Consider the following 25,914-nt stretch of genomic DNA (forward strand, 5'->3'; position numbering starts at 1 on the left):
TTTTGAAATATTTGTTGAATAAATGTTCGATTATTTATTTCATAGGTAGATAAAATCACACAGTGACCGGTTTATTTACACGTGTTAAAGTATCGTCTTTAAATTTGCCAAAAAACATAGTCAAAACCCACAAGCGGCTTAATTACAAACGAAAGATTCGCTTATTTCATCAAAATCTCCCATTGAAAACTCCAAAGTAGCCTACAAGATTAAGAAAGCTCGAAAATACTTGAGTTTCACGAAGAGAGACAAAACTTGCTAAAATATTTAAGAGTGAGTGAGACAAGAGCATCATCTGGCACTGTACATATCTTTCCCCACTTATTTTTTCCACTTGCTTCGTTTAATATCACTTGATCCGTGAAATAAAGTAAAGACGTTCATATCTTCGGCCATTTTTCCTTCATTGCCTACTTTGTGTGTACTTTGTGTGGTTATTTCCTTAAAAAGGCGAGCTTTTACGTTTGACTTACGACATCTTGTCACTTTCTATTACGGAAACCACTCAAGTGATACTATCAATAAAACTTATTTTTAAAGAAGCATTTTCAACAGAAAGCTCCTTTTTTCATTACGTTGTTAAGCCTAGAGTTTATACATAGTATAATTTTGAGATCTTTCCAAGTATATTTTCAAGCTTCAGCCATTGGTGTAAGGTTAGTCCGTTCCAAATTTAGTCTAGAAGCCTTTTTCGCAAACAAGAGCCGCAGTAGTAATATTTACCGCCGCCGTTAATACCGAAATAATTTATTTGCTCCGGCGTTAAAAGCTCAGTTACCGTTCGCAAATTCCTTTGTCGTGATCGTTAAAACAAGTGTTTCTCATATTGCTAACATCGAAAAGCTCGCAGTCATAGCTTTTAAAGTGCCAGCTTTCATAACCGGACACGATTCGACACTTTACGCGCGGTCACTATAACAGAATAACATGCACCGCACTTAACCATTACGCGTGTTATTAAACGGTTATTACCATAACGAGTGTTTACATTCTACAATATCATTAACAAAAGTTATTTCACTCTAATTTATACAGATTTTTGGATAGAAATTATAATAATCGGTTACAGAACACAGATACTTTTCAGTTATTATATTATAATATTCTTGTACGATTACAAAAATTAAGTTTGTTTTTATGTAATGCAACATTTATAGTAGTGTTTTGGTTGGAAAATAGTAGAATAGTATGTTTATATATTTTTAAAATTCATGCAATGCTAGAGATTTGAAGCTCGTGAAATAGCAAGCAATAATAAACAGATTGTTTGTTCTAATTCACGTTTGATTTACGACTTGTTTCGTTTTATAGAATGTATATTGCGAAATATTCGCGCTAATACATCTGTATGGTAAGCGTGTTAACAGTGAATAAAATTACTGTCATTTTGTTTGTTGTGAATACTAATTTATCTGCGGTAGATATTTACATTTACCGAACGTCCATAGAAAATATTGCAATAAGATTCGTCGGTCGTGACTGAACGAACCTGAAATAGATGGGTGTGAACCCGTAAAAGGTTTCTTTTGTACTCGCCTTTTCTATTGTGGTTTAATGTTGAATAATTTCTATCTTTTTTCACTGAAAATTGACCTACATTTTCCGGAAACTATTCTATTGTAAACAATTTTCCCCGAAACCATCATTTTTACATAATACTTACTACTAATAAACAAATCGTTGCTATAATATTGAATAAGGTATTTTTCTCAAATCAATATTTATTTATAACCTTCTATAATATTTAATTTTATACAACAAATAACAAAATAATTGCGTTAAGTAATTTTAGTCATTTTGTTTTAACTTCATTGGGTAGTTTTTCTCGAACGATTAACTCATTGTTCTTATACGAGTTGAAGGAAAGTTCTAACAAATAAAAGGCTGCAGAAAAAGTTTATTCTATGGATAAATTTGGAACCAAACACTTTACGCTTAAAAATTCAGAATTATGCTGAAATAGTTAATAAGAATATTAAAGTAATTAATAATCTCTATCTTGTAACGTAATAAAAAATAAGTAATTAGAATTGATTACTATATTTAAAAAACGCATTCATATGCGTTCTATAAAATATATAGTACTAAACTATACATGTCTGTGGCGTCTACTTTTATTTAATATAAACACTTGATAGCAATTTGAAAAAAATAATCGAACTAGTAATTAAAAAATTAGTTATTATAATACTAAAATATATAGGTTAGTAATATAAAATATAAATTAACAGTTGTAGTATATAAAACGGTTTTATTCGTCTGTTGGGTGTACTTTGAAATAGTATAAATTTGATTTTTTAAATTTGATTTTCAATGTTGCCGTCTTCTGCCGTCAGGTGGAGCAGCGTTCGGAACAAAACGGGTTTGAATCTTTGATAGAAATAATAGTTGTATTTTTATGAAAAAAATATAGTCATACCAGATCACATTTACTCTGTGCTTATTTGTAACGTTTTAGACGTAGTCATATTCGATTTGATGTTGAAAAATATAAGAGTATTGTTTTTATTTGTAAATAATCGGAGCATTTATGTAGGTAGCATAATTGAAATATTATAAATATTATTGCTAGTAAATTTAAATATATATTTGAACTATTTATGTGCATAAACATAACTGAAACAATCTTTATGTGAGTACTTGTAACGTTGTTTCAGTATTTAAGAATATTTTGTAAATTTTTGTTAAAATAACTATATCGCGGCTATGTTTTGTTTTATACGAATAATATCAATTATGTAAGTTTAAATATTTTGCTGTATTTTTAAGAGTTTATATGTAATAATAATAATAATATTTATCAAACAAACGTATTTGAAGTGTGTAGATTTGATTAATAAAAAATGTAAAGAAATTCTCAAGAACACGATAATTTCTTTGAAGTTTTGAAGATAAAAGAAAAAATCGCAAATATAAAATATTGATTTTAATTTAACTAAACTACTTGTTTGGGACCAAACGTCAACCTGCTGAGATGGAATTTAATTGTTTTTTAATCTAAGCTTTATTTCTTTAAATTTAAAACACCTCACAAATAATAAACTGTTTCAATATTCTAATCGGTTTCTTCCAATTTAATATACGCTGATAAATTTGTATTGAGTATACTTAAAAGTAATAAAATCTGTGCCTACACTCCTTTCTATAAAATATCATTTAAATTTATGAATGTGTAGTTTTTAAATCTGTAAGTTTTTTACTAAAGAAAAGTGTAAAAGTGAAGTTTGTATAACTGAGGAGTTTTAGATAGTTCGTTACATAAACGGTGGAATCGATGAATGCTGAAATAACGTAGTGAATTGGCGTCTCGAATGATTAATGAAGTATCGGGTGATCATACGAATTGCACAGTAATTTCCTGTAAAGGGAATAACCCAGAAGCAAAAATGCATAACGGGACATATTCGATTCTTACCAACTATAGTTCATTTCCGTCTCCATTTATCACGGAAGAGGAATACATGGCATTGCATGGGCTGGGAAATGGAACGGTACAAGACCCGAACTCTACATTCTTCGGATCATCTATGAATGACAGTTTCTCACTAAATCATACGCTTCTAGTTTTGAATACTTATCCAAGTGGCTACTCACTCCTTCATATAATAATAGCTTCTTTCATCGTGACTATTCTCATGATAATGGTCGTGGTTGGTAATATGCTGGTCATCATTGCCATCGCGACGGAGAAGGCACTGAAGAACATACAGAACTGGTTCATAGCCTCACTTGCGGTGTCAGACTTTTTCTTGGGACTGTTGATAATGCCATTCTCATTAGCGAATGAGCTGATGGGTTACTGGATATTTGGGTATTGGTGGTGTGAAATTTACTCCGCGATGGATGTGCTTCTATCAACAGCCAGTATAATGAACCTGTGCCTCATATCGCTGGATCGATACTGGAGCATCACTCAGGTAAGTTTTACTATACATTGTATTATTTATTATAAATACCTACTACTATTACAGATATTCTTCAATTCTTATTGATTTGATATCAGTATATGTTTAATGGATAACCTACTTACGTTTGTTTGTAAGATTTAAAAAGTCGACTGACAAAAGTCAGGTCTCATAATATGATCACTGCATCGAGACTAATGAATACGCTCCTCAGAGACGTATACATTTTCAGTGATGTGTGTTTTATTTTATTATTTAACATTGTTCATGTTTTTGTTTATTTTTTTTCATTTCATTATCTATATTTGCTGTGTATTAGATACCTATGTATTTTTATTTAATTGAATCATTTGATGGGAACCAGTTCTTTTTCAATTTAAAACTAATGTTATGCACGCCTTGAATTCCGATCTGTTATGTTCACAATATTTGGGTTTAAATTAAATAAATACACTTATTGTAATTCTAGTTTACTTATATGTTTTTAGTGAAACATGTTTGAAGATTTGATACAAATTTGTGTATACGGTAGAATTGAATTCTGGGATTTTTTTGGGATGTAAGCCAATTGATAAAATATTATCATATGCACATACTAAGTACCAACATGATGGTAAAAAGCAAGATTAAAACGGGATGACTATAAAAATATCATTAAAAATAAATAAACAATAACTTATTTTTAGAAAATAAATACAAAATTTTACAACATAATGAATAAAGAAAAAATGACGATAACATTTGTGACATATTATCATAAAATGTTTATTCAATGTTGGTAGTAATAAAAAAAATATTCTGTACATTGGCGCATTAATAACGCTGATGACAAATAACAAGATGGCTTCATACGTTAGGTTATAATGTATGTATGACAATATATTATATCGTTGTTTGCGATTTTACCTCAAAGCAACCATAAAAATATTTTTTTTCTCGACCATGTCCGATCCTAATAGGATCATATGAGCCTCCACAGAGTGGAGGTTTGTATTGATAGATTTTGTTGTTACGAAAAATAGATATCAGCCACTTGCTCAACCTATTAGGTCCATACTCTGACTCATACACAAATTGAAAAAACAATATGTGTACTTGCCAGACCCAGGATTCGAACCTGGGACCCACGACGCAATAGACCAACGCTTAAGCCGCGCGGCCATCGTGTGTGCATAAAATATATCTTAAGATAATATTATTATAAAGATGTTCCGGTTCCTGCATATGAGTTTTCTATACTAAATTTTAATGTCTTGCAGCTAATTTCATTGTTAATTTGAGAAACCATTTTTTCAGCTTCACTTTCATATATCTAAACTAGTTCTCTATTGAACATTGATCGTGATTAATTGACAACTAGTAACCCTATATCATGTGATAACTGGCTATTTGTTACCATAATAATTTATTATCACTACTTTAGAGAAATGCATTCAAATTTAATAAAATAAAGTATTGAAGATATAAGTAGATATTAATAGTAGGTATAGATAGATAATAATAGCTTAATTTCTGCAATACTTTTTTATTTTACTCAGTAATAATACTCCGCCGTATAGAAGTGACAATGTTGGTTAGGGGTAGCCAGTTTTAGTACCAAATTGGGTTACGATTTGTCAATTAATCACCATCGATGTTTTTTCAACGTTATTGACATATTTCCAATGGAAATATTTTCTTTTCAGCGAACCTTAAATAGTGATTCACTATTAGTAAAATATTTATATGGTTTTCATTGCATTCAAACATAATACAAATACATATTATATTGAAGGTATAAATAAATCATGTCTCTTTGAAAACAACACTTTTTTGAAAAAGAAAATAGGAAAACTTGTTATTATAATATCAATAACCTACATATTATGTAATGTAATATAATATGACTCGAAGAACCATTTATATCTGGGACAACAAGTACGAATCGATTGATGGGTATGTTTAGATAAAATTGTTTGCACAACAGAGCTGAGATGAAGTGCTTTTGGCCACCTGAATAATGTAATCAATACCGACATCCCATTGTGCCCAAAACGGAATATATCCTTCATACAGTGAGAACTTTCCGCAATAATAATATGGACCTTTAGTAAATAAGAGATGTAGAAATTTACAAACCATAGAAGAACATGCTGGCTATAACATGAATAGACAAACAGCAGAAAGATAAAGGAAATATAAGGGTGCTAAAACCCTCTAATGACAATAAATTGTTCATTTAGTTCGACAAAGGGACAATCGCAGAAAATATTTAATCATCCAATGGTATGGTATCTAATAGGTGGAAAATATCTGAAAGGTATACATTCTGCGTAAGTACATTACAACACAATCCACAGGATTGGGAGGAGTGGAACCAGCTTGGATACGCTGAAGGAACATAAAAGAATGAGTCTCGGGCTACCTCCTGTGCGAGGTTATAATAAATAATTATTAATAATAATGGAAAAAAATAATTCTCGATTGTGGAGAATGCGGGATGAACTTTAACACGACGTGTTGATTAATATTTTATTTTCAATCTGTCTGTATCATAAGATGCGTTAAAGAATGTGACACAAACGAAACACGATTTGAATGTTGGTAATATTTTAATAAATTTGGCTTGCTTTGTGTTTATTACTTTATGACCTGACCGTCATAAAATAATAAACAGAACCTTACATCAAATCCTTTGTCTATGGCAAATGGTTTTCATATTATTATTTTATTAACTTATTTAATATTTATGTGTTTATAATATTATGGGGTATAGATAGTAGACGAAGTACCTATGTGGTTGACAGCATAAAATTTTGGTTACATGTAAATTGTACGTATGCAGTTGGCCGTAGGACACTTCTTCATGAACCGTTGTTTTGAAACATGTGTTCGTATAGCATTTAATCAAATGACGAGTTGTTCTTGAACATTTCACCGTGAAGTATTATTGTACGTATGTTACAAAATGCGGCGCTAGTTTCTAGATTCTATACTTGCAGATTTTATGAAATGCTTTTATTGGTTTTAAAATAATTTAATGGTGGAACTACATCAATATACACAATATCATTGTTATTTTAATTTAGTTTCCTACTTATTTTCTTCTGTCTTTCCGATGGTTTTATTAAATATTGTTAAGTCTTATATTTTGACATGAATATTTAGGTTAACCGATATAACAATATTTACTTAAATATAAATAATTTACAGTTTATCAATATTTACATACCTATCTATATCTATTTCTTGAAAATATTTCATGTAGATAATTGAAACATACTGTTTGCAAACGACCGACGCATTTTGTAACATACGTACAATATACTCTACGGTGAAATGTTCAACGAACAACCTATCATTTGATCAAATGTTGTACGAACACATACTTCAAGGACAACGGCTTACGAAGCAGTATCCTACGGTCAATAATTGTATATGTTCAAATTTCCGGACACGTACAATTTTAGAAGTTTTAAGTATTTACGAAAAGAAAAACATTTATGCCTTCGAAGAACTTTAACTTCCGGGAATATCTTATAGTTGATATTATAATTGTCGGCCATGGCCACTCGGCAATGGGCATACGTCGTTTTGCGGGGGAAGTTTTAAATAAAGCGAGCCTGACAAATAAAATTTGAATAACTCATTCCGACAAAAGGAGAAGTTGCAAACTTTTCACACAAATCAAAAAGAAAAGTGAAACACTTGACGTTCGACAAAGGAGGAGAATGAAAACGCTAAAAGCGCAAAAACGTCTCCAATAGGTCAAAGAAATGCTAAAATAAAGCCATTTTCACGGACACCCTTGTAACTGCGGCAAACTTTATTCCTAGATAACTGGAAAGAAAAGAGAGGAACTTTTTGAAAGTGTTATGCAGCATATTTTTCTGATTAAGAAACCAGTAAAGTTTTTTTTTGTCTTGGTCGTCATTATCCTTTACGTATTTGATATATAGAGATATCAATTAGGAGATAAATGTATATTTTAAATATCGTCGCCAATACTGCAAGAACACTTATCTTGAATTGCGCAAATTTTACAGGAGAGATAAAAAAACATTTTTTCAATTCAAGATAAGTGTTATTGAAGTATTGGCGACGATATAACTCTCAATTAGTTCAATTCAAGTCAAATTTTATTTATTTTTTTACATATAATGAAAATAATTACAAATCATTAATTCAGATATTCACAACATGACATTTAGACAAAAAATATTATTATTATAAAAAAAAGAAATATATCAGTATTAAGTTATTAAACAATAGAAAAGTGTAAATACGATTGTTTCATGAGCAATCTGTATGACATGTTGCGTTGGAACCACATATTATCGTTCAAAATAAACTCATCTAATCTATGTCAGAAAAAATGTTTCTGTAGCGTTCTCCATTGATAGTAACTGCATTCTCATTTTCTAAAAAATATGGTTCAATTACACCTCCAGAACATAAACCAAATTAAACTGCTAATTTTTGTGGATAAAGAGGTGTTTCAAAAATAGCACGTAGGTTTTCATTAGTCAACATGCGACAATTGTATTTGTTTACGAAGCCATTTTAACCAAATATGAGCTTCGTCGCTGAAAATGATATTTTCATGAAATAATTGGTCTGTTTCAAGTTGTTTTAAAGCCCAATCAGCAAAAATTTACATAAGTAAGTCAGAGATTCTATAAGACCAGGATGACAGAGCTTGGATGCAAAATCACCGTGTCCAATTAAACTGATCAGTGCCTTGGACGGGTCAACTCGCCTAACCATGTATGTCGCGTCAGGCCACGGACGAGTTATCTTGCGGATCCTAGTAAACGTCATAATTTCTGAATAAACTATTTGTGTATAATTTCTAAACAATATTTATCATTTTAGTGTGAAAATATTCACGATAAACTCTAAAAATAAGTTGATTTGGTAAGTTTTCACAAATATTTATCATTCTGTTCCTATTACCATATTTTTAAGGGCTTTATTTTATTTCTAAAATAGCTGGTCTATGAGTGTCCACCTAGTAAAAATTGGCTAGCAGTTCCAATCATATGCAATACCTATATATTTTTTAGTTTTATATTATATGAATTACTAGCTGAAGTACCCGGCTTCGCACAGGGTCGCTTCGTGGTTATATTTATCTTAAATATTTAAAAAATAATAAGAAGTAACAACAACTGGTCAAAATTTCATCGCAATCGGATGAATGGTATAAGAAAGCATACGAATAGAAGAAGATAGAATAGAAGAAAAAGAAGAAGAAAATGGTTGTATCAATTCAGAAACCTTTGCGGGCGTGAGCACAGCACTTGATCAAAATTTCATTGCAATCGTATGAATGGTATAGGAACGCATACGAATAGGAAAAGAAGAAGATGGTTGTACTAATTCAGAAACCTTCGCGGGTGTTGGCACAATTACTGACGAAAGTTTTATTGCAATCGGATGAATGGAATAGGAACTCATACAAATAGAAGAATAAGATGGTTGTACTAATTCAGAAACCTTTACGGGATTTACCACAACAACTGATGAAAGTTTCATTGCAATCGAATGAATGGTATAGGAACAATACGAATAAATGAAGAAGAAGAAGAAGATGATGATTTTTCTAATTCAGAAACCTTTACGGGTGATACCACAACAACTGATGAAAGTTTCATCGCAATCGAATGAATGGTATAGGAACAATACGAATAAAAAAGATAGAATGAAGAAGAAGATGATGATTTTTCTAATTGAGAAACCTTCATGGGTGTGCATACAACCACTTACCAAAATTTCATTGCAATCGGATGAATGGTATAGGAACCATACGAATAAAAAAAAATAGAATGAAGAAGAAGAAGAAAATGATAACTTTTCTAATTCAGAAACCTTAATGGGTGTGCATACAACCACTTACCAAAATTTCATCGCAATCGATTGAATGGTATAGGAACCATACGAATAAAAGAAAATAGAATGAAGAAGGAGAAAAAGAAGATGATAATTTTTCTAATTCAGAAACCTTCATGGATGTGCATACAACCACTTACCGAAATTTCATTGCAATCGAATGAATGGTATAGGAACCATACGAATAAAAGAAAATAGAATGAAGAAGAAGAAGAAGATGATGATTTTTCTAATTCAGAAACCTTCATGGGTGTGCATACAATCACTTACCAAAATTTCATCGCAATCGGATGAATGGTATAGGAACGCATACGGGACAGACACACAGACAGACAGACAGACATACAGACAGACAGACATTCATTTTTATATATTAGTATAACCTATACTCTTTGCGCAAGTGCAAGCAATAAGTTTACAAAGTTTTATCGCAATCGGATGAACGGTATGGCTGCGCATTCAATACGAACAAACAAACACACAAATATTATTTTTTATATATTAGATTGATAGATGTAATGAATTTATACAGCAACTATGCACATTCAAATGATGTGCCAAATTCTTTGCATTATCATAAACTATCGTTTTTTTTAAATCCTTTTACGTTTATAGCCAACATAAATCTTTCCATTCCATAGTAAACTACTCGCCTTTCTTCTTAGATAAGTTTTTACTCGAGACATGCCTTATGTAATTAATTGGATAAACTCTATTATTTAAATGCAATAAAAGTCTATTATTTTTAATGAGTTGGCTTTCGTTAAGTAAAGTCCATTGTTTTAAGGCTAGTGCACAAGTTCGGTTTGCGCGCTCGCAAATTATTTTATAGTGCTGAAGTTAGTTATTTTTTTGGTCGTTTTGAAATTTGGATTGTTGCCAAAAAACCAACTTGCTCTTAGAAAGCAGTAAAAACCTGACATTTGTATTGTGAGGTATATTTAATATATGCGGCATAATTACATACGTTCATGAATTAATAAATACGCGTACATTGAGAATTATTATATGTTTACTTTTCAATAAATTATCGAATTAGCTGTTGTTATTGAGATATATCAAGAAACTATTATAATAACGTAAAATAGCCTCTAAATTTATATTTACAAATATATTGAAATAGATTTAAAGCTAGTAGAATTTGGGCTTAGTATTATTATAATATTTTGCTAGCTGAACGAGTGCTTCATTCATTTAGCTACCGATGAAAGTATCGTTCGTGTGGTTAATTTCCAATAACTATGTATCTTTGGATGTTTTAAAAATTTGTAAATATTACCTTCTATCACTAAATACATTTTATTTGATTGATATTATTTATGCCTATCCTAGATTGCGTGCAAATATTATATTATAATCTTAAGCCAATATTTTCTCAAGATGGGGATTTATAAAATTAATATAACAAGTCAATTATTGTTATTAAGAGGATCAAACTTATTGGGAAAATTATAAATATATTTTTTTAAATTGATAATAAATTAAACCTCGCTTTTTCATGCGTTTCAACGTTGTTGGATAATTTTTTAACAATTAATATTGAAATTTAATTTGGTACTTATAATAAAAACATTGCTGCCGTTAGGTTAAATGAATGATGTTAAGATTTAAAATTAATAGTGAAGTACATAATAATATTATTAATGGTTATCTATTTTAGTAGTCTTTGTAATTAGTGAAGTGAGTTGAAAATGACGTTCAGTTTTACCCCGTACTCCCCTACTAAAATCCCTCATAAAGTAAAAAGTTTAGAATTTTTCCCGCCATTTTACGTATTTTATCTAAAATTATAAGCCTTCCAAAGCTATTATTATGTAAATTTATTAATTATTAGTTATTTTAAATAAGTAATTTTATTAACTGTATAATTGAATCGTAAGCTAAAAAGTCAAATTAAAAATATTATCTTTTCAGTCATAATAAATCAGTATACATATTATGATATTAAATGACATACTATAAAATATCATGTATGGTTTTATTAAAACTTATAGTAAAATAATGTGTAATAATATTTCTTTATAATGTTATTATGTAATGTAACATAATTTTTATTAAACATTAAATAATTTGAAAATACCTCAGATATATTACAATCAGAAAAATCTTTGAAAAAAATATGATGTCCGACGAGATTCAAACCCGTATCTCCAGTAGATTTTGCGCAATTTGCGTCAATGTGAGAAATCCTTTACACTGTCATTCTTCTTTTAAATATTTATGAATTAAACTGCTTTGCTGAACCAAACACCATCCTCATCAATAACCAGTCAAATCGATTGAGTCAACAACTACCTCTATCTTAGACAATAACTGATGTCAATTGATGACGGTAGATATCTAGAAAGAGATTACGCGCAGACCCAAACTAGTATAGGGAATATTTAGATGCCTGAATATACTATTTAAAGCTACTCAAATCGGGCCAACTTCCAGTTCAGTTGACCAGCTATTAAGGCTTTACGTCAGTTGAGCCATGGTCTAAAAAGATCATGGCTTGGCGATGCGCGGATTGCAGGTCGCGGGTGCAAATGACGCTGCCGAAAGAAATATAATTTGTCATATAAATCCAACATGCGTCAATTTAATGTTCTGTTTATTGTTTTATTAGTAACAATAATAATATATTCAATGACATGTTTTCTTTTTAAAGTAAATGGGTAACGTTTTTAGTCATCTTTACACGGCTTAAGAATTAATACCCCCGTCGCCATCACGAAACAAATTTACGTATTCACACCTCGACGTTCCGTCTCCGAGTGCCAGCGAGTCCAAAATTTCGTCGCGCCTATAGTTGAAAATTATTTAAGTATCGCCTTAATCAAAACACAGTCGGGCGTGTGTCGACTTCGGTATTCGGTAACTAGTCCTGCGATATACCCATACTTTAAAAACTGGTTAAGTTTCATATCCAAACGTAGGTTATCTTGATACGTTCGATTAAGGCCGTGTTGTGTGGGGTGGGCTGGTTTGTGGGTGCTTATGTGTATTGACCGGCTATTGAACCCTGGATAATTTACATATAATTTACGTAATTTACGGTATCATAATGCAAGACAATTTATATTGTTTTAATTTACAATTATTTTATAACAGAGTGTTTTAATTCAAGTACAAAATAATTACTATTTTCCTGAAATATATTTTCAAACTAGAACCGGCAGAACGGCAATATATAATATGATACACGATGCCGTGTGGAAGGTGTAAAAAAACTAACTAGTTTCTTTTTGAAAAGCTGGAGTATCTATTTTCAGTGTGTGTTAACGTGCAGCTCTCTAGTTATTTGCAGTATAATAGTAATTTGTCGGAAGGCGAGGTGCATTTTTATAGGAAAAACCTGAGGAAAATTGTGAAATTTATGAGTATCGCGAAACGCGATATCCGAAGATGGCGTGTTTGCGATTAAATATCATATTACTGTGCTTGTATTTATGTATTGAAATTTCATTAAAAATATTATTTAGAATGAAATTTTATCCAGCTGAAGTGGTTTTGAAATTTAATGGATTCTAGGAAAGTGTTATTGGCTGATTTATAAAGCTGAGCATACCTTATTTTATCGAAAATAGAAAGTAATACGGGAATAAATAATATTTGACTAAATTTATTGTACATTTTTTTTTTAAATTTTAATTTTAAATACCTCGGCAGAGTAGTAGCAGAAAACTCACCTCTCGCGGTTGCAGATTTGAATTCTTTTTACGCCTCTCAAAAATTACATTCATTGTAAAACATATATTAAGATAACCCCCTCGTTATACGAAGTGAAATGGTTATTAACCTTATTTTAAATTATATTTCATTTGGTCATCCAATTGAAATACTAATAGATTTTTGTGATAGCATTCTCATTCTTTTTATTTAAGAAAGTTCTCTGCAACAAGCCTGTAATGAGGTAACAATCCAAATTTATAATAATTTTACAATTTATAATAAATTTTCGCAAAAGTCTGAAACACAACAATTTAAATGGTTTAAATTTTTTATTTTGGCACTCTAGCAGAGTATGAGCCTTGACGATAGTAGTGTGGTGTTAGAAATGAAATAATCATTAAAATACTTAGGCAAAAATCTCATTGAGAATTGACCCACAACTCCCAGATAAACAGTTACTACATTAGAAATTTGACCAAGAAGGCATCTTCTTCTCCAACTGAGTTTTTGTAGCAATATATATTTTACGTTAATAAATTAGCCCAATATTACTTACTAAGTAATACTATTTAACTCTAGCTTGTAACTGTTTGTTTCACTACCATATCTATGTTTAAGGTTAAATTAGTTCACTATATTTAATTATTATGTTCAGTACAAAAAACAATAATGATTGATTTAGTAGATGTTTATAATAATTGTATGACTGGTATTAATTATTATAACCAGTGTTGCTAACTCTTATAAATAATACTATGGCAGATAAGGTAAGAAAGTAGGCTAGATGGCAGAAAAAAAATTGCCATTTTTTATGAATATTGTTTTTACAATAACAAAGTTTGAAAAAGAACTTTGTAGGTATTTTACAATTAGAAAAATAAGTAAAACAGTGAATAAAATATAGGAAAAAAATTTAATCATAATATTTATTTATTCATAAAAGATAATGTTCAAAATACCAGCATGTTAATTTTTCAAGGTTTATAATGATATTTTAAGCTGTTTGTGATGCTGAAAAACGCTAGATTTAACGCCATGCGCCACATGCAATTTTTGCTAGATAGATGCTACGTTCGTAAAGTTGTTCTTTAATATAAAGTATCTTTACTATAAATATTATACAAGTATGTATTAATAAATGCTACCTCAACAAATGTATATACACATAACATCACGTGAAAGAAATAATAATGTACAACCTGCTTAAATAGTCTACTAAATGTTATAAAATATTTATTTAAATCACCAAGTGTGAATTTACAAAATATATTTACCTGAGATGAATACTGAAATACAACAGATGTTCATACAGATAACGAATATCATGCTGCTTACTGAGGCACTTTCTAATATTGTTAATATAATCGTTGCACATAAGTATTAGTAAATAAATGCAACAGAGCGGTTTATTTAAATTATTCATGACCACGACAAGAATGTAATTAAATATTTGGGTAGGTAGACTACGATGTCATCCACAAGTAAGAAGTGTGTGTAAGTATACGTATATTATTATGAATAACTGTAATGACGCTTAAATCAAATTTTCATTAAATAAGATAAACTGAATGGAAGACTATTATCTATAGGTACAGCTAATGCAATATGTAATAATTCCCATTCAAGTATTTGTGAGCTCATGTTCGGGCATCTATGAGAAGTTGGAAATGCTTTCGAGATAAATATTACTAACCATCGGTTTAAAATTATAATATAGTTTTAACGTGAACTATTTAAAAAAAACAACAATATGAATCATTTTAAAGTTTAGCTTTGTAAGATAATTACAATGATTAATTATTTAAGAATATTTTTAAACACAAAATTACAATAATAAAATGATAATGATAATGCAAAATACGAGAATGAACTGAACGTTTTTTTATAAATTTATATCTCGTAAGCCATAACGTAATGTGAAAATGTTTGTGAATTATTACCAACTAGAATAAATACCAGGTAGCCAGTGTACACCAGTGCCACCTGTCAATTATGCGCTAAATAATACTATTTTTTTAATCATAAGCGTAGCAATATAGGGTAACAATACATATAACTGCAGTGCGCAAGGCGCTGGCCTTTCATCCGGTACCTCTGGGTTCGATTCCCGGCGAGGACACAATATATTTATGTGATTTTTTCACTATATTATTAAATACACTACTGTTAAACTACATTACTGTCATTGGGCCTCTAGGTTTGTTGTACCTAATATTAAAAAGAATATGTATTCCTACATATTATATATATTTTTTTAAATAATACATTAAGAACGCGTCGATTTAAATACCAATATATATTGTTAGGTAAGTATCTATTTTGAGAAAGCCGGTGTATTTTACGAGAGTTTCATTGGTATTATTTTAAAATATTTTTTTTCAGTCATTCCTAAGAAGATCATAATATGGGCCTCCACAGGGTGAAGGTTGTATTAACAGATTCAGTTTGTCTTTACGAGTGGATGTTAAACACTTGCTAAGCCTCTTGGGGTCCATACTCTGGTTCCAAGCATATATTGAAAATCAACATTTTTTTGTATTATTTTTATTGGTAGATAGAGGTGATAATACGAGAATCATTTTTTAATGTAGACATTTTGACTTCTGTATCATAATTTTTTTAGATGTATCATCAAAGTAATTACGATACGTATTGTACTAGTTGATAGAACATGCATCTCTAATAACGTAGGTCATATGTTCGATGTTAATATTATATTATAAATTTGTTTCTTCAATGTGTAGTTGATAATGCAAGGACACAGTGTGTTTGGTGATTCATTAGTACGTAAAAAAATGAACATATTTATGCAGTACGTTTTGCCTGATAAGGTAATAAAATAAGCTAGTTAAAATATCTAGAAACAAGAATTTCGAAAAAAGTTTACATCTATTAACATTGTTTTCGTGAGAACAACATTAAAGGAGTTGTTTTACTATCGAATAATATTTCTCAAATCAGTTTCACATATCATAGGCCAGAGTTAAGGCACTATATTGTATACTTAATACGTTATAAAATTCATGTTAAGAAACAAATGAGATTATTAGTTTCAAAGTCGATAACCTCTATTTTTACTTGTTTTTTATATTTATCTTGTATCTGAAGTACTTTTACATTGTATGTATATTGATAAAATATCAAATATAGCACAGGTTATTGATTAAATGTAATTAAATTGCAGGTTAATTGTACAGTTATTTATATTCAGTGGCCACCATTTTTAACATTATTTTATATTAACTTTATTTTTTTCTCTTTTATTGTGTTAACTGTCAATTTATGGTGGAAATGCATTGTATTATTGATTTAATTTATTAAAACGATTTTTTAGTACCTTTTACACTTTTAATTAATAAATCTGGACCGGTTTCGTCCACCTGAAAATTAAAAATGTCCCTCTGAGGCGGACGAAACCGATCCAGATTTATTTATTAAAAGTAAAAAACGTACCAAAAATTGCGTTTATTAAATTTAATTAAATAATCAATAATACTAATTTTAAAAGATTTATTTTTTATTAAATTTAGGTCGTTAAGGCCATTTTACTTCACTATTATTGTTTGTTGTAATATGTTTGAATAAAAAAAATATTTTATTTGCAGTTTTAAATTATTTAATAACACGTTTAATGTTTTTGTGATTTCTACTAAAATGGCGAAGTATGGAGGTTACTGATTTTGAAACTAACAGCCTCAAATAATATTTAATGCCTCTTTTATCGTACATGTTCAATTCTATTATAATAATTCAGTAGAGTTTGAGTAAGTAAAAGTAAAAAATGTATATATATTACAGTTAAGCTATAACATTTAGTGGTGAGTCACATGAAAGCTCGCTCGCATGGACAGAATAAAATAAAATATCCACGGACGTTGGAAATACAATATTGGAATAAAACCATTCTAACAAATAACTGTAACGTGTGGCATAAATTGCAATTTGAATACAGTTCTGTGAAAATATGAAGGCATTGCACATACATTCATGTATGTGCCCTAACGACCAGTGTTGTATTGCATCTATGTGAATATATTTAGCTATGTAGTGTGTAATCAATATGATGCATTGAAAATAATAATAATATGTAGCTTTTAACATTTTTTCAAATTTTCTCTCAGTGACTAGTGTATATTGATTTTACTTTTAATGCATCTGAAAACAGAGAATATGTAGCGTTGATAACATAATAGCACTTTACATTACATGCATTACATCAGAATACATAGTTACACTTTTAAACACCTTTTCCTTTTAATTCTTGGCAAAAGGCCACTGCAGTATATTTTTTTTAATTTTAAGATTTTCTTTTTTATTAAGGGCAATTTTGTCTGTTAATCTCAAATTCTTGATTAAATTACATACCTAAGAGATTAAACTGATCATATACATAATTTAAATATTTTAAATTTATACATTTAAAAAAAAATTATATAATTTAGGTTATTTTGATGTAAAATAACAATTATATCAGTATTTAACACCATAACAAAAGTTATATAGGAAATAAAAGAAATATAAAAGTAGTAGGTATGTAATTATTCTTTTTTATTAGTTTTGAGTTGGCAAAATGTTATGAAAAATATAATATACCTACATATCGGTGATATAAGTGACGATGTAATATTTATTATAATATCATCATTATTAAAGTAGTTAAACAACATAGGGTGGTTTCTAACCTCCTCTAAAAATGTCCTCTATACTGAGTCAGTATTTTCCAGACATCTGCACCAGCCGCTGTAGTTTTCGTTTTTCCTATGTTGAGATATATATGAAAACCTAGTATTTATAACGAGTGTCCACACATTTTTTGGAAGTAACTCCGTTTAATCTGTATTTAACTCAGTTATATAATAATTACATTGATAAATTAAAAAATCTAGCTGCCATTTAATTATGATTTATTTATTTTCATGAAAAGAAATCATAAATTTAGTATGTGCAAACGGACAATGTTATAAAACCATATACGAATTTATTTTATGCATTGTCTAAGTGCATAGTGTTAACTTTCGTTTACTTTATTTCAATGCACAACCTATGATACTGTTATTAATACTTATTTATGATGATACTTAATATCCTGTCAAATTCGGCCCTGGTTCCAGCTGCTCAGCGTTGATCATGCAAGATAAATGATATGTTTTTGTCCGGATGATGTATGTGTCTATTCCGAGTCGTAACGTTTTGCATGCGAGCAGTTGAATTTATTTCACAATGCACTTACTTGATTAGACGTGCTACCTTAGCAGATGGCGTAATATACTTTAGGTTTAGATAAATGTTGCAATACCACAATGATTATTTTGATATAAGACTTTGTTCATTAGCTTTATATAATAAAGCAATATATCTAAATACCTATATAAATCAAAAGTATATATTTACATAATAAAAAGCATAAAATTGTAAAGAGCAGAATTTCGATTCACATCACAATACTATCCTAGTGAGTTTTTACCCTAATCCTTTGAGCTACAGTCTTATACAATAGTATGTGTATTTATAACAATTAATAGTAGCTATGACAGGATGGCAAACATATGGCACACGTGCCACTAGTGGCACGCGAGATGATTTTTCATGACACGCGAATGTTTTATGTTGAAGAGAAAACAAATTAGATATAATAATTTAAAATTTTTTTTTTTTATAAATAAATACATAGATATTATAATATAATAATAAAAAATAATAGCCATGGACATTTTCTTCGGTTTTTAGTAATCACATAAGTCACAAATAATATTATCGCACTGACCTCACAAGGCGCCGGGGTAAGCAACGCCGCCAACCTCTGATTTTGATTGATTTATAATCATTTTAGAATGCCTGAGACCACTGTAGTGAGAGAATGTCTGATCTTATTGCAGCAATCCTTAATTTGTGCGTACAGAACCAAACTAAGTAATAGAGTAATAATTATGAAGTCTATTATAGTTTTTGAACTTTTTAAATAGAATTCTTATAACTATTTTTCCCCATGAAAAACTGTTCGACACGCCAGGCAGTAATTAAATATTATTTGGAAAATTTTGGCACGCCTACGTAAAAAGGTTAGCCAACCCTGAGTTATGATATTGCAAAAAACATTGAAATATTGTACAGATCATAAGTATCATCGATTAAAAGGTTATTAAACAACATAAATTATTGTTATAAATTATAATATGTCTTAATAAACTTTATTATTTTCAACGAATAATTAACAATATTTAAGAATATAATATTCTTTTATGAACACACACAGCTCGAAAATACCTCCATGGATATACTTATTAGTTAATATCAGAAAAAAATAATTTTATACTCATCTGTTGTAAATTTCATGGAATCATAAAAATTAGAAAAATACGTATACCTTGAAAGTATAATATACCACGAACCCCCATTTTGTATATTTAAAAAAAAAATGTGATAAATTGTGAAATGCTTTGATCTCATCGTAGATATACTCCAGTAAATAATCTAAAAATGATACATTTTAGAAATTCATGATAAAGTGACTGTAAAGTTCAAGGAAAGATACTATGGTATTTATATTATGGTATTGGTATGGTATAAGATACTATGGTACTAATTTGAAAAAAAACAACACTATGTAGGTTTATCATATTTTTATACTTTTTTCCAGAGTTATTATATTTGAAAGAAAACCGGGTATTATACATAATAAAATATATTTTTTATATATCCTGATTGATGATCCATGTATTTTTTTCTGCAATATTTTTTTGTCATGTACCTATGCGTTGAAATTGTTCAATTGTGTATTATATGATAACTATTATTAACCAGGAAAACTGTATAAATTTTATTTATGGAATTATCTTATAAAGTTATTAGGGACCTACCTATATAGATTAAATTTTATATTTCATATCAGTCAAAATTTTGCATTTCTCATAATATTTCAGCCACATAATATAATTGTATAATATTCACTATAATAAATTAAGCTGCAGAGACGTGATAACTTGACATTCTTCGTTAAGTTAAAGTTATCCCAAGTCGACTACGAAATAAATATATCTCGCCAAATCAGTAAAGTTTAGGGAAAAGAGATTGAAATGCGACAATAGAATAATAATTCAAATATTTTGTTCTACAATATTATAGATAGCAACTCAAAAATATTATATTTTAGTATGATTATTGGTTGCATTTTTCATAGTGGACTGTAATTGATTGGTGAAATGATTGTTATAGAGGATGTGGATGCTGGGAGGCACTCGCATGGTACACTTTTGATGAATGATATGAACAATGAGGAGACACCCTGTGCCAGTAACACGGACACATGTGGTTTGATTAATTGAATTTGGATGGAGACTCGGATAAAAATTAAGGTTTCTACGTCGGTTCCACAGGACATGCTCTTGGTATACACATATTTTTTTGAATCAGTCTGTATGCTTGGAATTACTCATTAAACGACGGTGTACCGGTAACGAGTACACGCGCCCATTCTCTTGAGATAACTGCTTGTTATTCAATCATGGTCGACTGATGACCCGTAACTGCTGGTCGCCTGGATTCACGACAATAAGTAGGTATTTGGGGTAGGAGGGAAATATAGGGCCACCATAATAGTCCCAACCATTGTATATGTTGTAATTAAAGAGCCAACAATAATATCTGCATTAGCAGCATTGAATGCTTCGTTTGTAATATAAGTAAGAATAGCGGAATGCTTTTGGAGTATTGCTTTAGGTAGTATAAACGAAAATTTTCTTGTTCATTCGTTTCACAAAAAAATCTTGTTGGCTTCTAAATGCAATGGGTTTTAAAAGAAAATCTCAATGCAACTCTAGCTATTGAATTTCAAGATAAAAGTGTGAAGCTTTTAAGAAATGCACTTACAATACTAATTACCTACATTACAGAACTGTTAATTGAGCTAATTAGCATTAATACTCTCTACACCATCGCTTTCATAATATATAAAACTCTATTTGTATGGTAGATAATTTTTATTATAATTCATTGGTTTAGGGATATTCAATTTTATTGAAAGCTCATTTTTGATTCACTATCAATAATTATATTTATATTGTTATTATTATTATTATATCTATATCGATATAATTATACAATTTTCATGTTTGTACATTAATAAAAAACATATCGTTAAATATTATATTTATGATTCAGTGATAATTAAATAAGTCCCCTATCATTACACTAAGCTTACAAATTTATTTTTTTGGTTTGAAAAACATATACCTAAGGAATTATTTTATTATTAATGAAAATAGCAAAATATATTGGCATCAAACACATTCTATATAATTTAGTTATAAGGAAACAGTAGTTATTATTTATAAAATTATATGTCAATAATAGCTGGTAGATGGTTAACGGCATTGTTACTAACTCACTTATAATACAATTTTAACTAAATTTTACAAATTTGATACATTACTAGAAGAAAAAAATTCTTTGCAAAAAATGTAAGAAAATGAAAAAGTGGAGGTAACTAACTTTGCAACTAGTGCCCTCATATATTGCATAATTCAGTATTCTCACAAATTCGGAGTGCGTATGATATAATAATAAATCATTTGAATAAGTAGAATATTATATTTTGTGTACCATATAACAATATTCACAATCCATTTGATCTTGAAACTATTTTGAATATAATTTTCATGCATCGTGTTACTGAAATATTACATACATTTAATTTATTCGCTATCCTGGATGTTTAAACTGTTCGCATGAACTTGTAGCGATAAATTTTAACCGAGTTTTACGCAACCTTACAGCCATTGCTGTCTCGTGAAGGCAAATATCATTTAATATTTATTATAATTATCAAAACGCTCCAGCCAACATTTGATTTGCGTGTGATAATTTGCGTCAAATGAGAAACTAATAATTTAATATTAAACGCGAAATGAGTTTCAGAGCTTTGTTTACAATACTCATATTATGTGTTATAGAGCGTATGTAGCAAGATTACAAGCATGGAAATATTTAACATTAATCAAAATGTTTGAATAGTAATAATTATTATGAATAGTGATGCTCATACCGTTTTCAAAACACATAATTTTCAATACGTTATAAAAATATTCATGAAGAAAATTTTTCTAAAATTAAAATAAATAATAGTTTTACTCCATTTAAAAACCAATTAAACAATATTCTGAAAAAAATATAACAATAAAAAAATATTTTGACAAATAACTATCGTTAGAAAAACTTTATAATATGCATAACGATAAAAATATAATATGTGGTAATATTCTAAATCGTCGTGGTTAATGCAATAGGTCGTATGTCAAAGATACCAAACTTTTCAGGAGCGACAAAAAACTATCCCATCTTAACCCCAATGCACCGATTTTTTTCACAAATTTATTTACTTAGTAGAATTTGTTCCCTGTTAAGACTGTTATCATCATTTTGATGTAAGATGAATAATAAGAAAGTTAGGTTGACATACAACTATTTGATCGTCAATGTTGGCCACTTTTGTTGACATAAGTCCAATTTTTATGCAAACATACCTAAATTGAAAACACTGAAATTAGGTATTTATAATGAAACAAAATATAATATTATATTAATATAGACATATTATTATACACTTGTACATAAACGTTTAAAAAGTAAGCTTAAACTAATGAAAAAGTTTTTTTTTATTATAAATCTCTGTTTAATTAGGCACTTGTATAAAAACGATTTCAATGTTTAAAAGAAAAGATTAAAAGTTAATATTCAAAATAACACACAATAATTTTTAAAAAGATTTATTTAAAAATATCATAGTTTAATTATGTATTTGCATAAAACAGAGCAGGTAAATACCTACTTAAAAGAAAAAAGAACAGTTTTAAAAGAATACTTTTTTTTAGAAAAGTAATTTTTTTATTTAAACGGTAGGTAGTATTATTTTGTTTTCTTCCAAAAATTTGTGAATAGCAAGTTGCGTTGTTCATCACTGATTGTATCGCACTTAAAAGGCTATTTTTGGCCCACCCTTTTGAGCATGTCACTATGCCCACCACAACGTGGACCTATGGTCATAGAATCTTTTTTAGACGTCTGTCTATACTTGCCGCCCTTGCCGGACTCTTCATGCGTCTCAAAACCCGCATAAGACTTGCCTAGCAATCGCAGTTGAGCTGATTGAGTTGAGTTGAGCAGTTGAGATGTATCTATAGTCTAAGCAGTTGAGAGTTTTTTTTGCCTCTTCCACTCTTTACAATTATTGCTTTGCCCTTTTTGTTTTCTTTGATTGACTTGCTCAGTAGGTTCGTCACCATGGGTGTCAGACTGCATAGCAAACTCCTCTAAGTCTTCTGATGAGCTTGATTGATTTGCTTCAGGTTGATACAGAGCTTCAGAGTCACTACTGATATCAGATAGTAAATGTTCAGGGCCACTTAGATGTTCAGTCATCGTCATATCACAATCTATATTTTATCTCAGGGCTGATTGTGTTGATACAATGTTCTCTGCTATCATTATGTCCGAAGGTTGCCTCAGCAATGATTCTGCTTGTTCTAAAATTGGAGTTTTGATAGTCAAAGTATTATTAACCTCAGCGAAATCGAGTTCTATTTCTGAACCAATATTTTGAAAAGTGACTTCAAATGGATGCTCTAAGATTAAGAGTTCAAGTTCCGCTGCATTCCCAGGTTCAACTTGTAACGCCATATCGTCAGTGGTTCTTACGACTTCACAGGTTATTTGAGGTCCTGAAGAAAATAATCATTTTTAAATTTGATAATCGTTAATGCATCTCAGCAAAATATCATCTCCACTCCACATTTGTGGCGACATAATCTTATTTATTCTTACCATTAGTATCCGGTGAAGTAATGTTGCTGACTGCTAAAGATACCAAGTACCGCCCACAACTTCCATTAATCATTTTAATAGCTTTTTACTAAATATTTTTTAACTAAATAAACAGTGTCTTATTAAAACTGTCAATCGTGATTGGTGAACAAATAATTACTTTGGCAATAAATAAATGAGACAAAAAGTCATCATCATCATCAGGGGCATGACAACCCGGTGTGGGTCTTGGCCTCCTCCAACAGCTCCCTCCACCTGTCCCTATCCAGTGTGGCCGCTTTCCAATTTGGTACCCCTAGAACACGGCAGTCATTGGCAGCTCCATCCAACCAGCGAATCTTTGGCCTGCCTCTTCTTCTACGCCCGATTGGATTGCCGGACATCATACGTACGTACATTCATACGGTGCACATGACCTAGCCATCGCAGTCCACCAATCTTAATTGATTGAACTGCGCTGCAATCTTCGTATAGCCCGTAGAGCTCAGCAATATATCTTCTTCTCCAATTGGTGCCGTCCCTGATCGGTCCATATATACGGCGGAGAATTTTTCTTTAGTTTGAGACAAAAAGTAATGTTAGATTATCTGTAGAAAGAATCTTTAAAATTTTACTAAATCTGACAACAATAGTGTAATTATAAAGTAGATTTTAAAAAACAGTGATTGGTAAATTACTTACATCGTATTATTTGACGAATTCTTTAGTATAAAGTCAAGAACGAGGAATAAAAACAAACAAAAACATTACTATCATTATGATGAGCTCTGACATACGACTGTTTGGCGTGACCAATATCAATGACGTGTCGGTTCGTCTTTTTGCAAGTGTTGGGATAGTCGACTTCTTATTGGTCTAACGACATAAGACCTATTGGAGATGGTGTAGATGACTGGGCTGGTCACTATGGTGCAATAAAACAAAATTGAAATTTTTTTGACATACGACCTATTGCATTTACCACGACGAAATACAGAATATTGTAAAAAATATTAAATATATGTTAGTAAATAAACTTCATAATAATAAGAGTCTTAAAGTTTTATAAGTAAATTAAATTAATCATGATTTCTGAGGATTTTTGAGTAAGTACCTTCTGAAAGTTCGTCTAACTAAAGAATAATCTTTATAATAAGAAATATTAAAAAATCTAAAGGTAATATTTCCATTGTAATAATGCTATTTTTATTAATAATTATTAGACAATACTTAAATTTTATAACCACATGAAAATATAATTGTAAAAAATATTAGGTAACGAAAATATAATATATTATACAATACAAAAAATGCATTTTATATTGTTGGAATATGCATTTTGTAAAGGTTCAACTATTAACTATTTATAATTTTTATTATACACTTAATAATAAAATTAATTAATAATTAACTATGTTATAAACATCAGCTATTAAACACAAAAAAAGTTTTTTTTCTTTTATTTTGTTAACTGTCAATTCATGGTGGAACTGCATTGTATTGTTGTTTTTATTTAACAAAACGCAATTTTTTGTAGTACTTATTTCACTTTTAATCAATAGATTAAGACCGGCTTCGTCCGCCTCAGTGGAACATTTTCAACTTGTTGTTTTTTTGAATTGCGTTTTATTAAATAAAAACAACAATACAAAAAAAGTTATCGCGAAAAACATAGTCAATGCCTATT

General features: G+C 29.6%; 1 protein-coding gene across 1 annotated transcript in view; it reads left to right on the plus strand.

Annotated features, from left to right (window-relative positions):
• The first annotated feature begins 2,831 nt into the window (after window positions 1-2,831).
• Window positions 2,832-25,914, plus strand: part of Octalpha2R (alpha2-adrenergic-like octopamine receptor) — a 546,220-nt gene continuing 523,137 nt past the window's right edge. Inside the window, exon 1 of the mRNA XM_085954349.1 lies at window positions 2,832-3,917. Coding sequence (XP_085810475.1) covers window positions 3,312-3,917 — 606 coding nt within the window. The 5' untranslated portion in view covers window positions 2,832-3,311. The remainder of the gene's footprint in view (window positions 3,918-25,914) is intronic.

The sequence above is a fragment of the Rhyacophila brunnea genome, unplaced genomic scaffold, assembly GCF_057557595.1.
Source record: "Rhyacophila brunnea isolate RB1 unplaced genomic scaffold, BYU_Rbru_1.0 scaffold_4, whole genome shotgun sequence".
In the NCBI taxonomy this organism is placed as follows: Eukaryota; Metazoa; Arthropoda; class Insecta; order Trichoptera; family Rhyacophilidae; genus Rhyacophila; species Rhyacophila brunnea.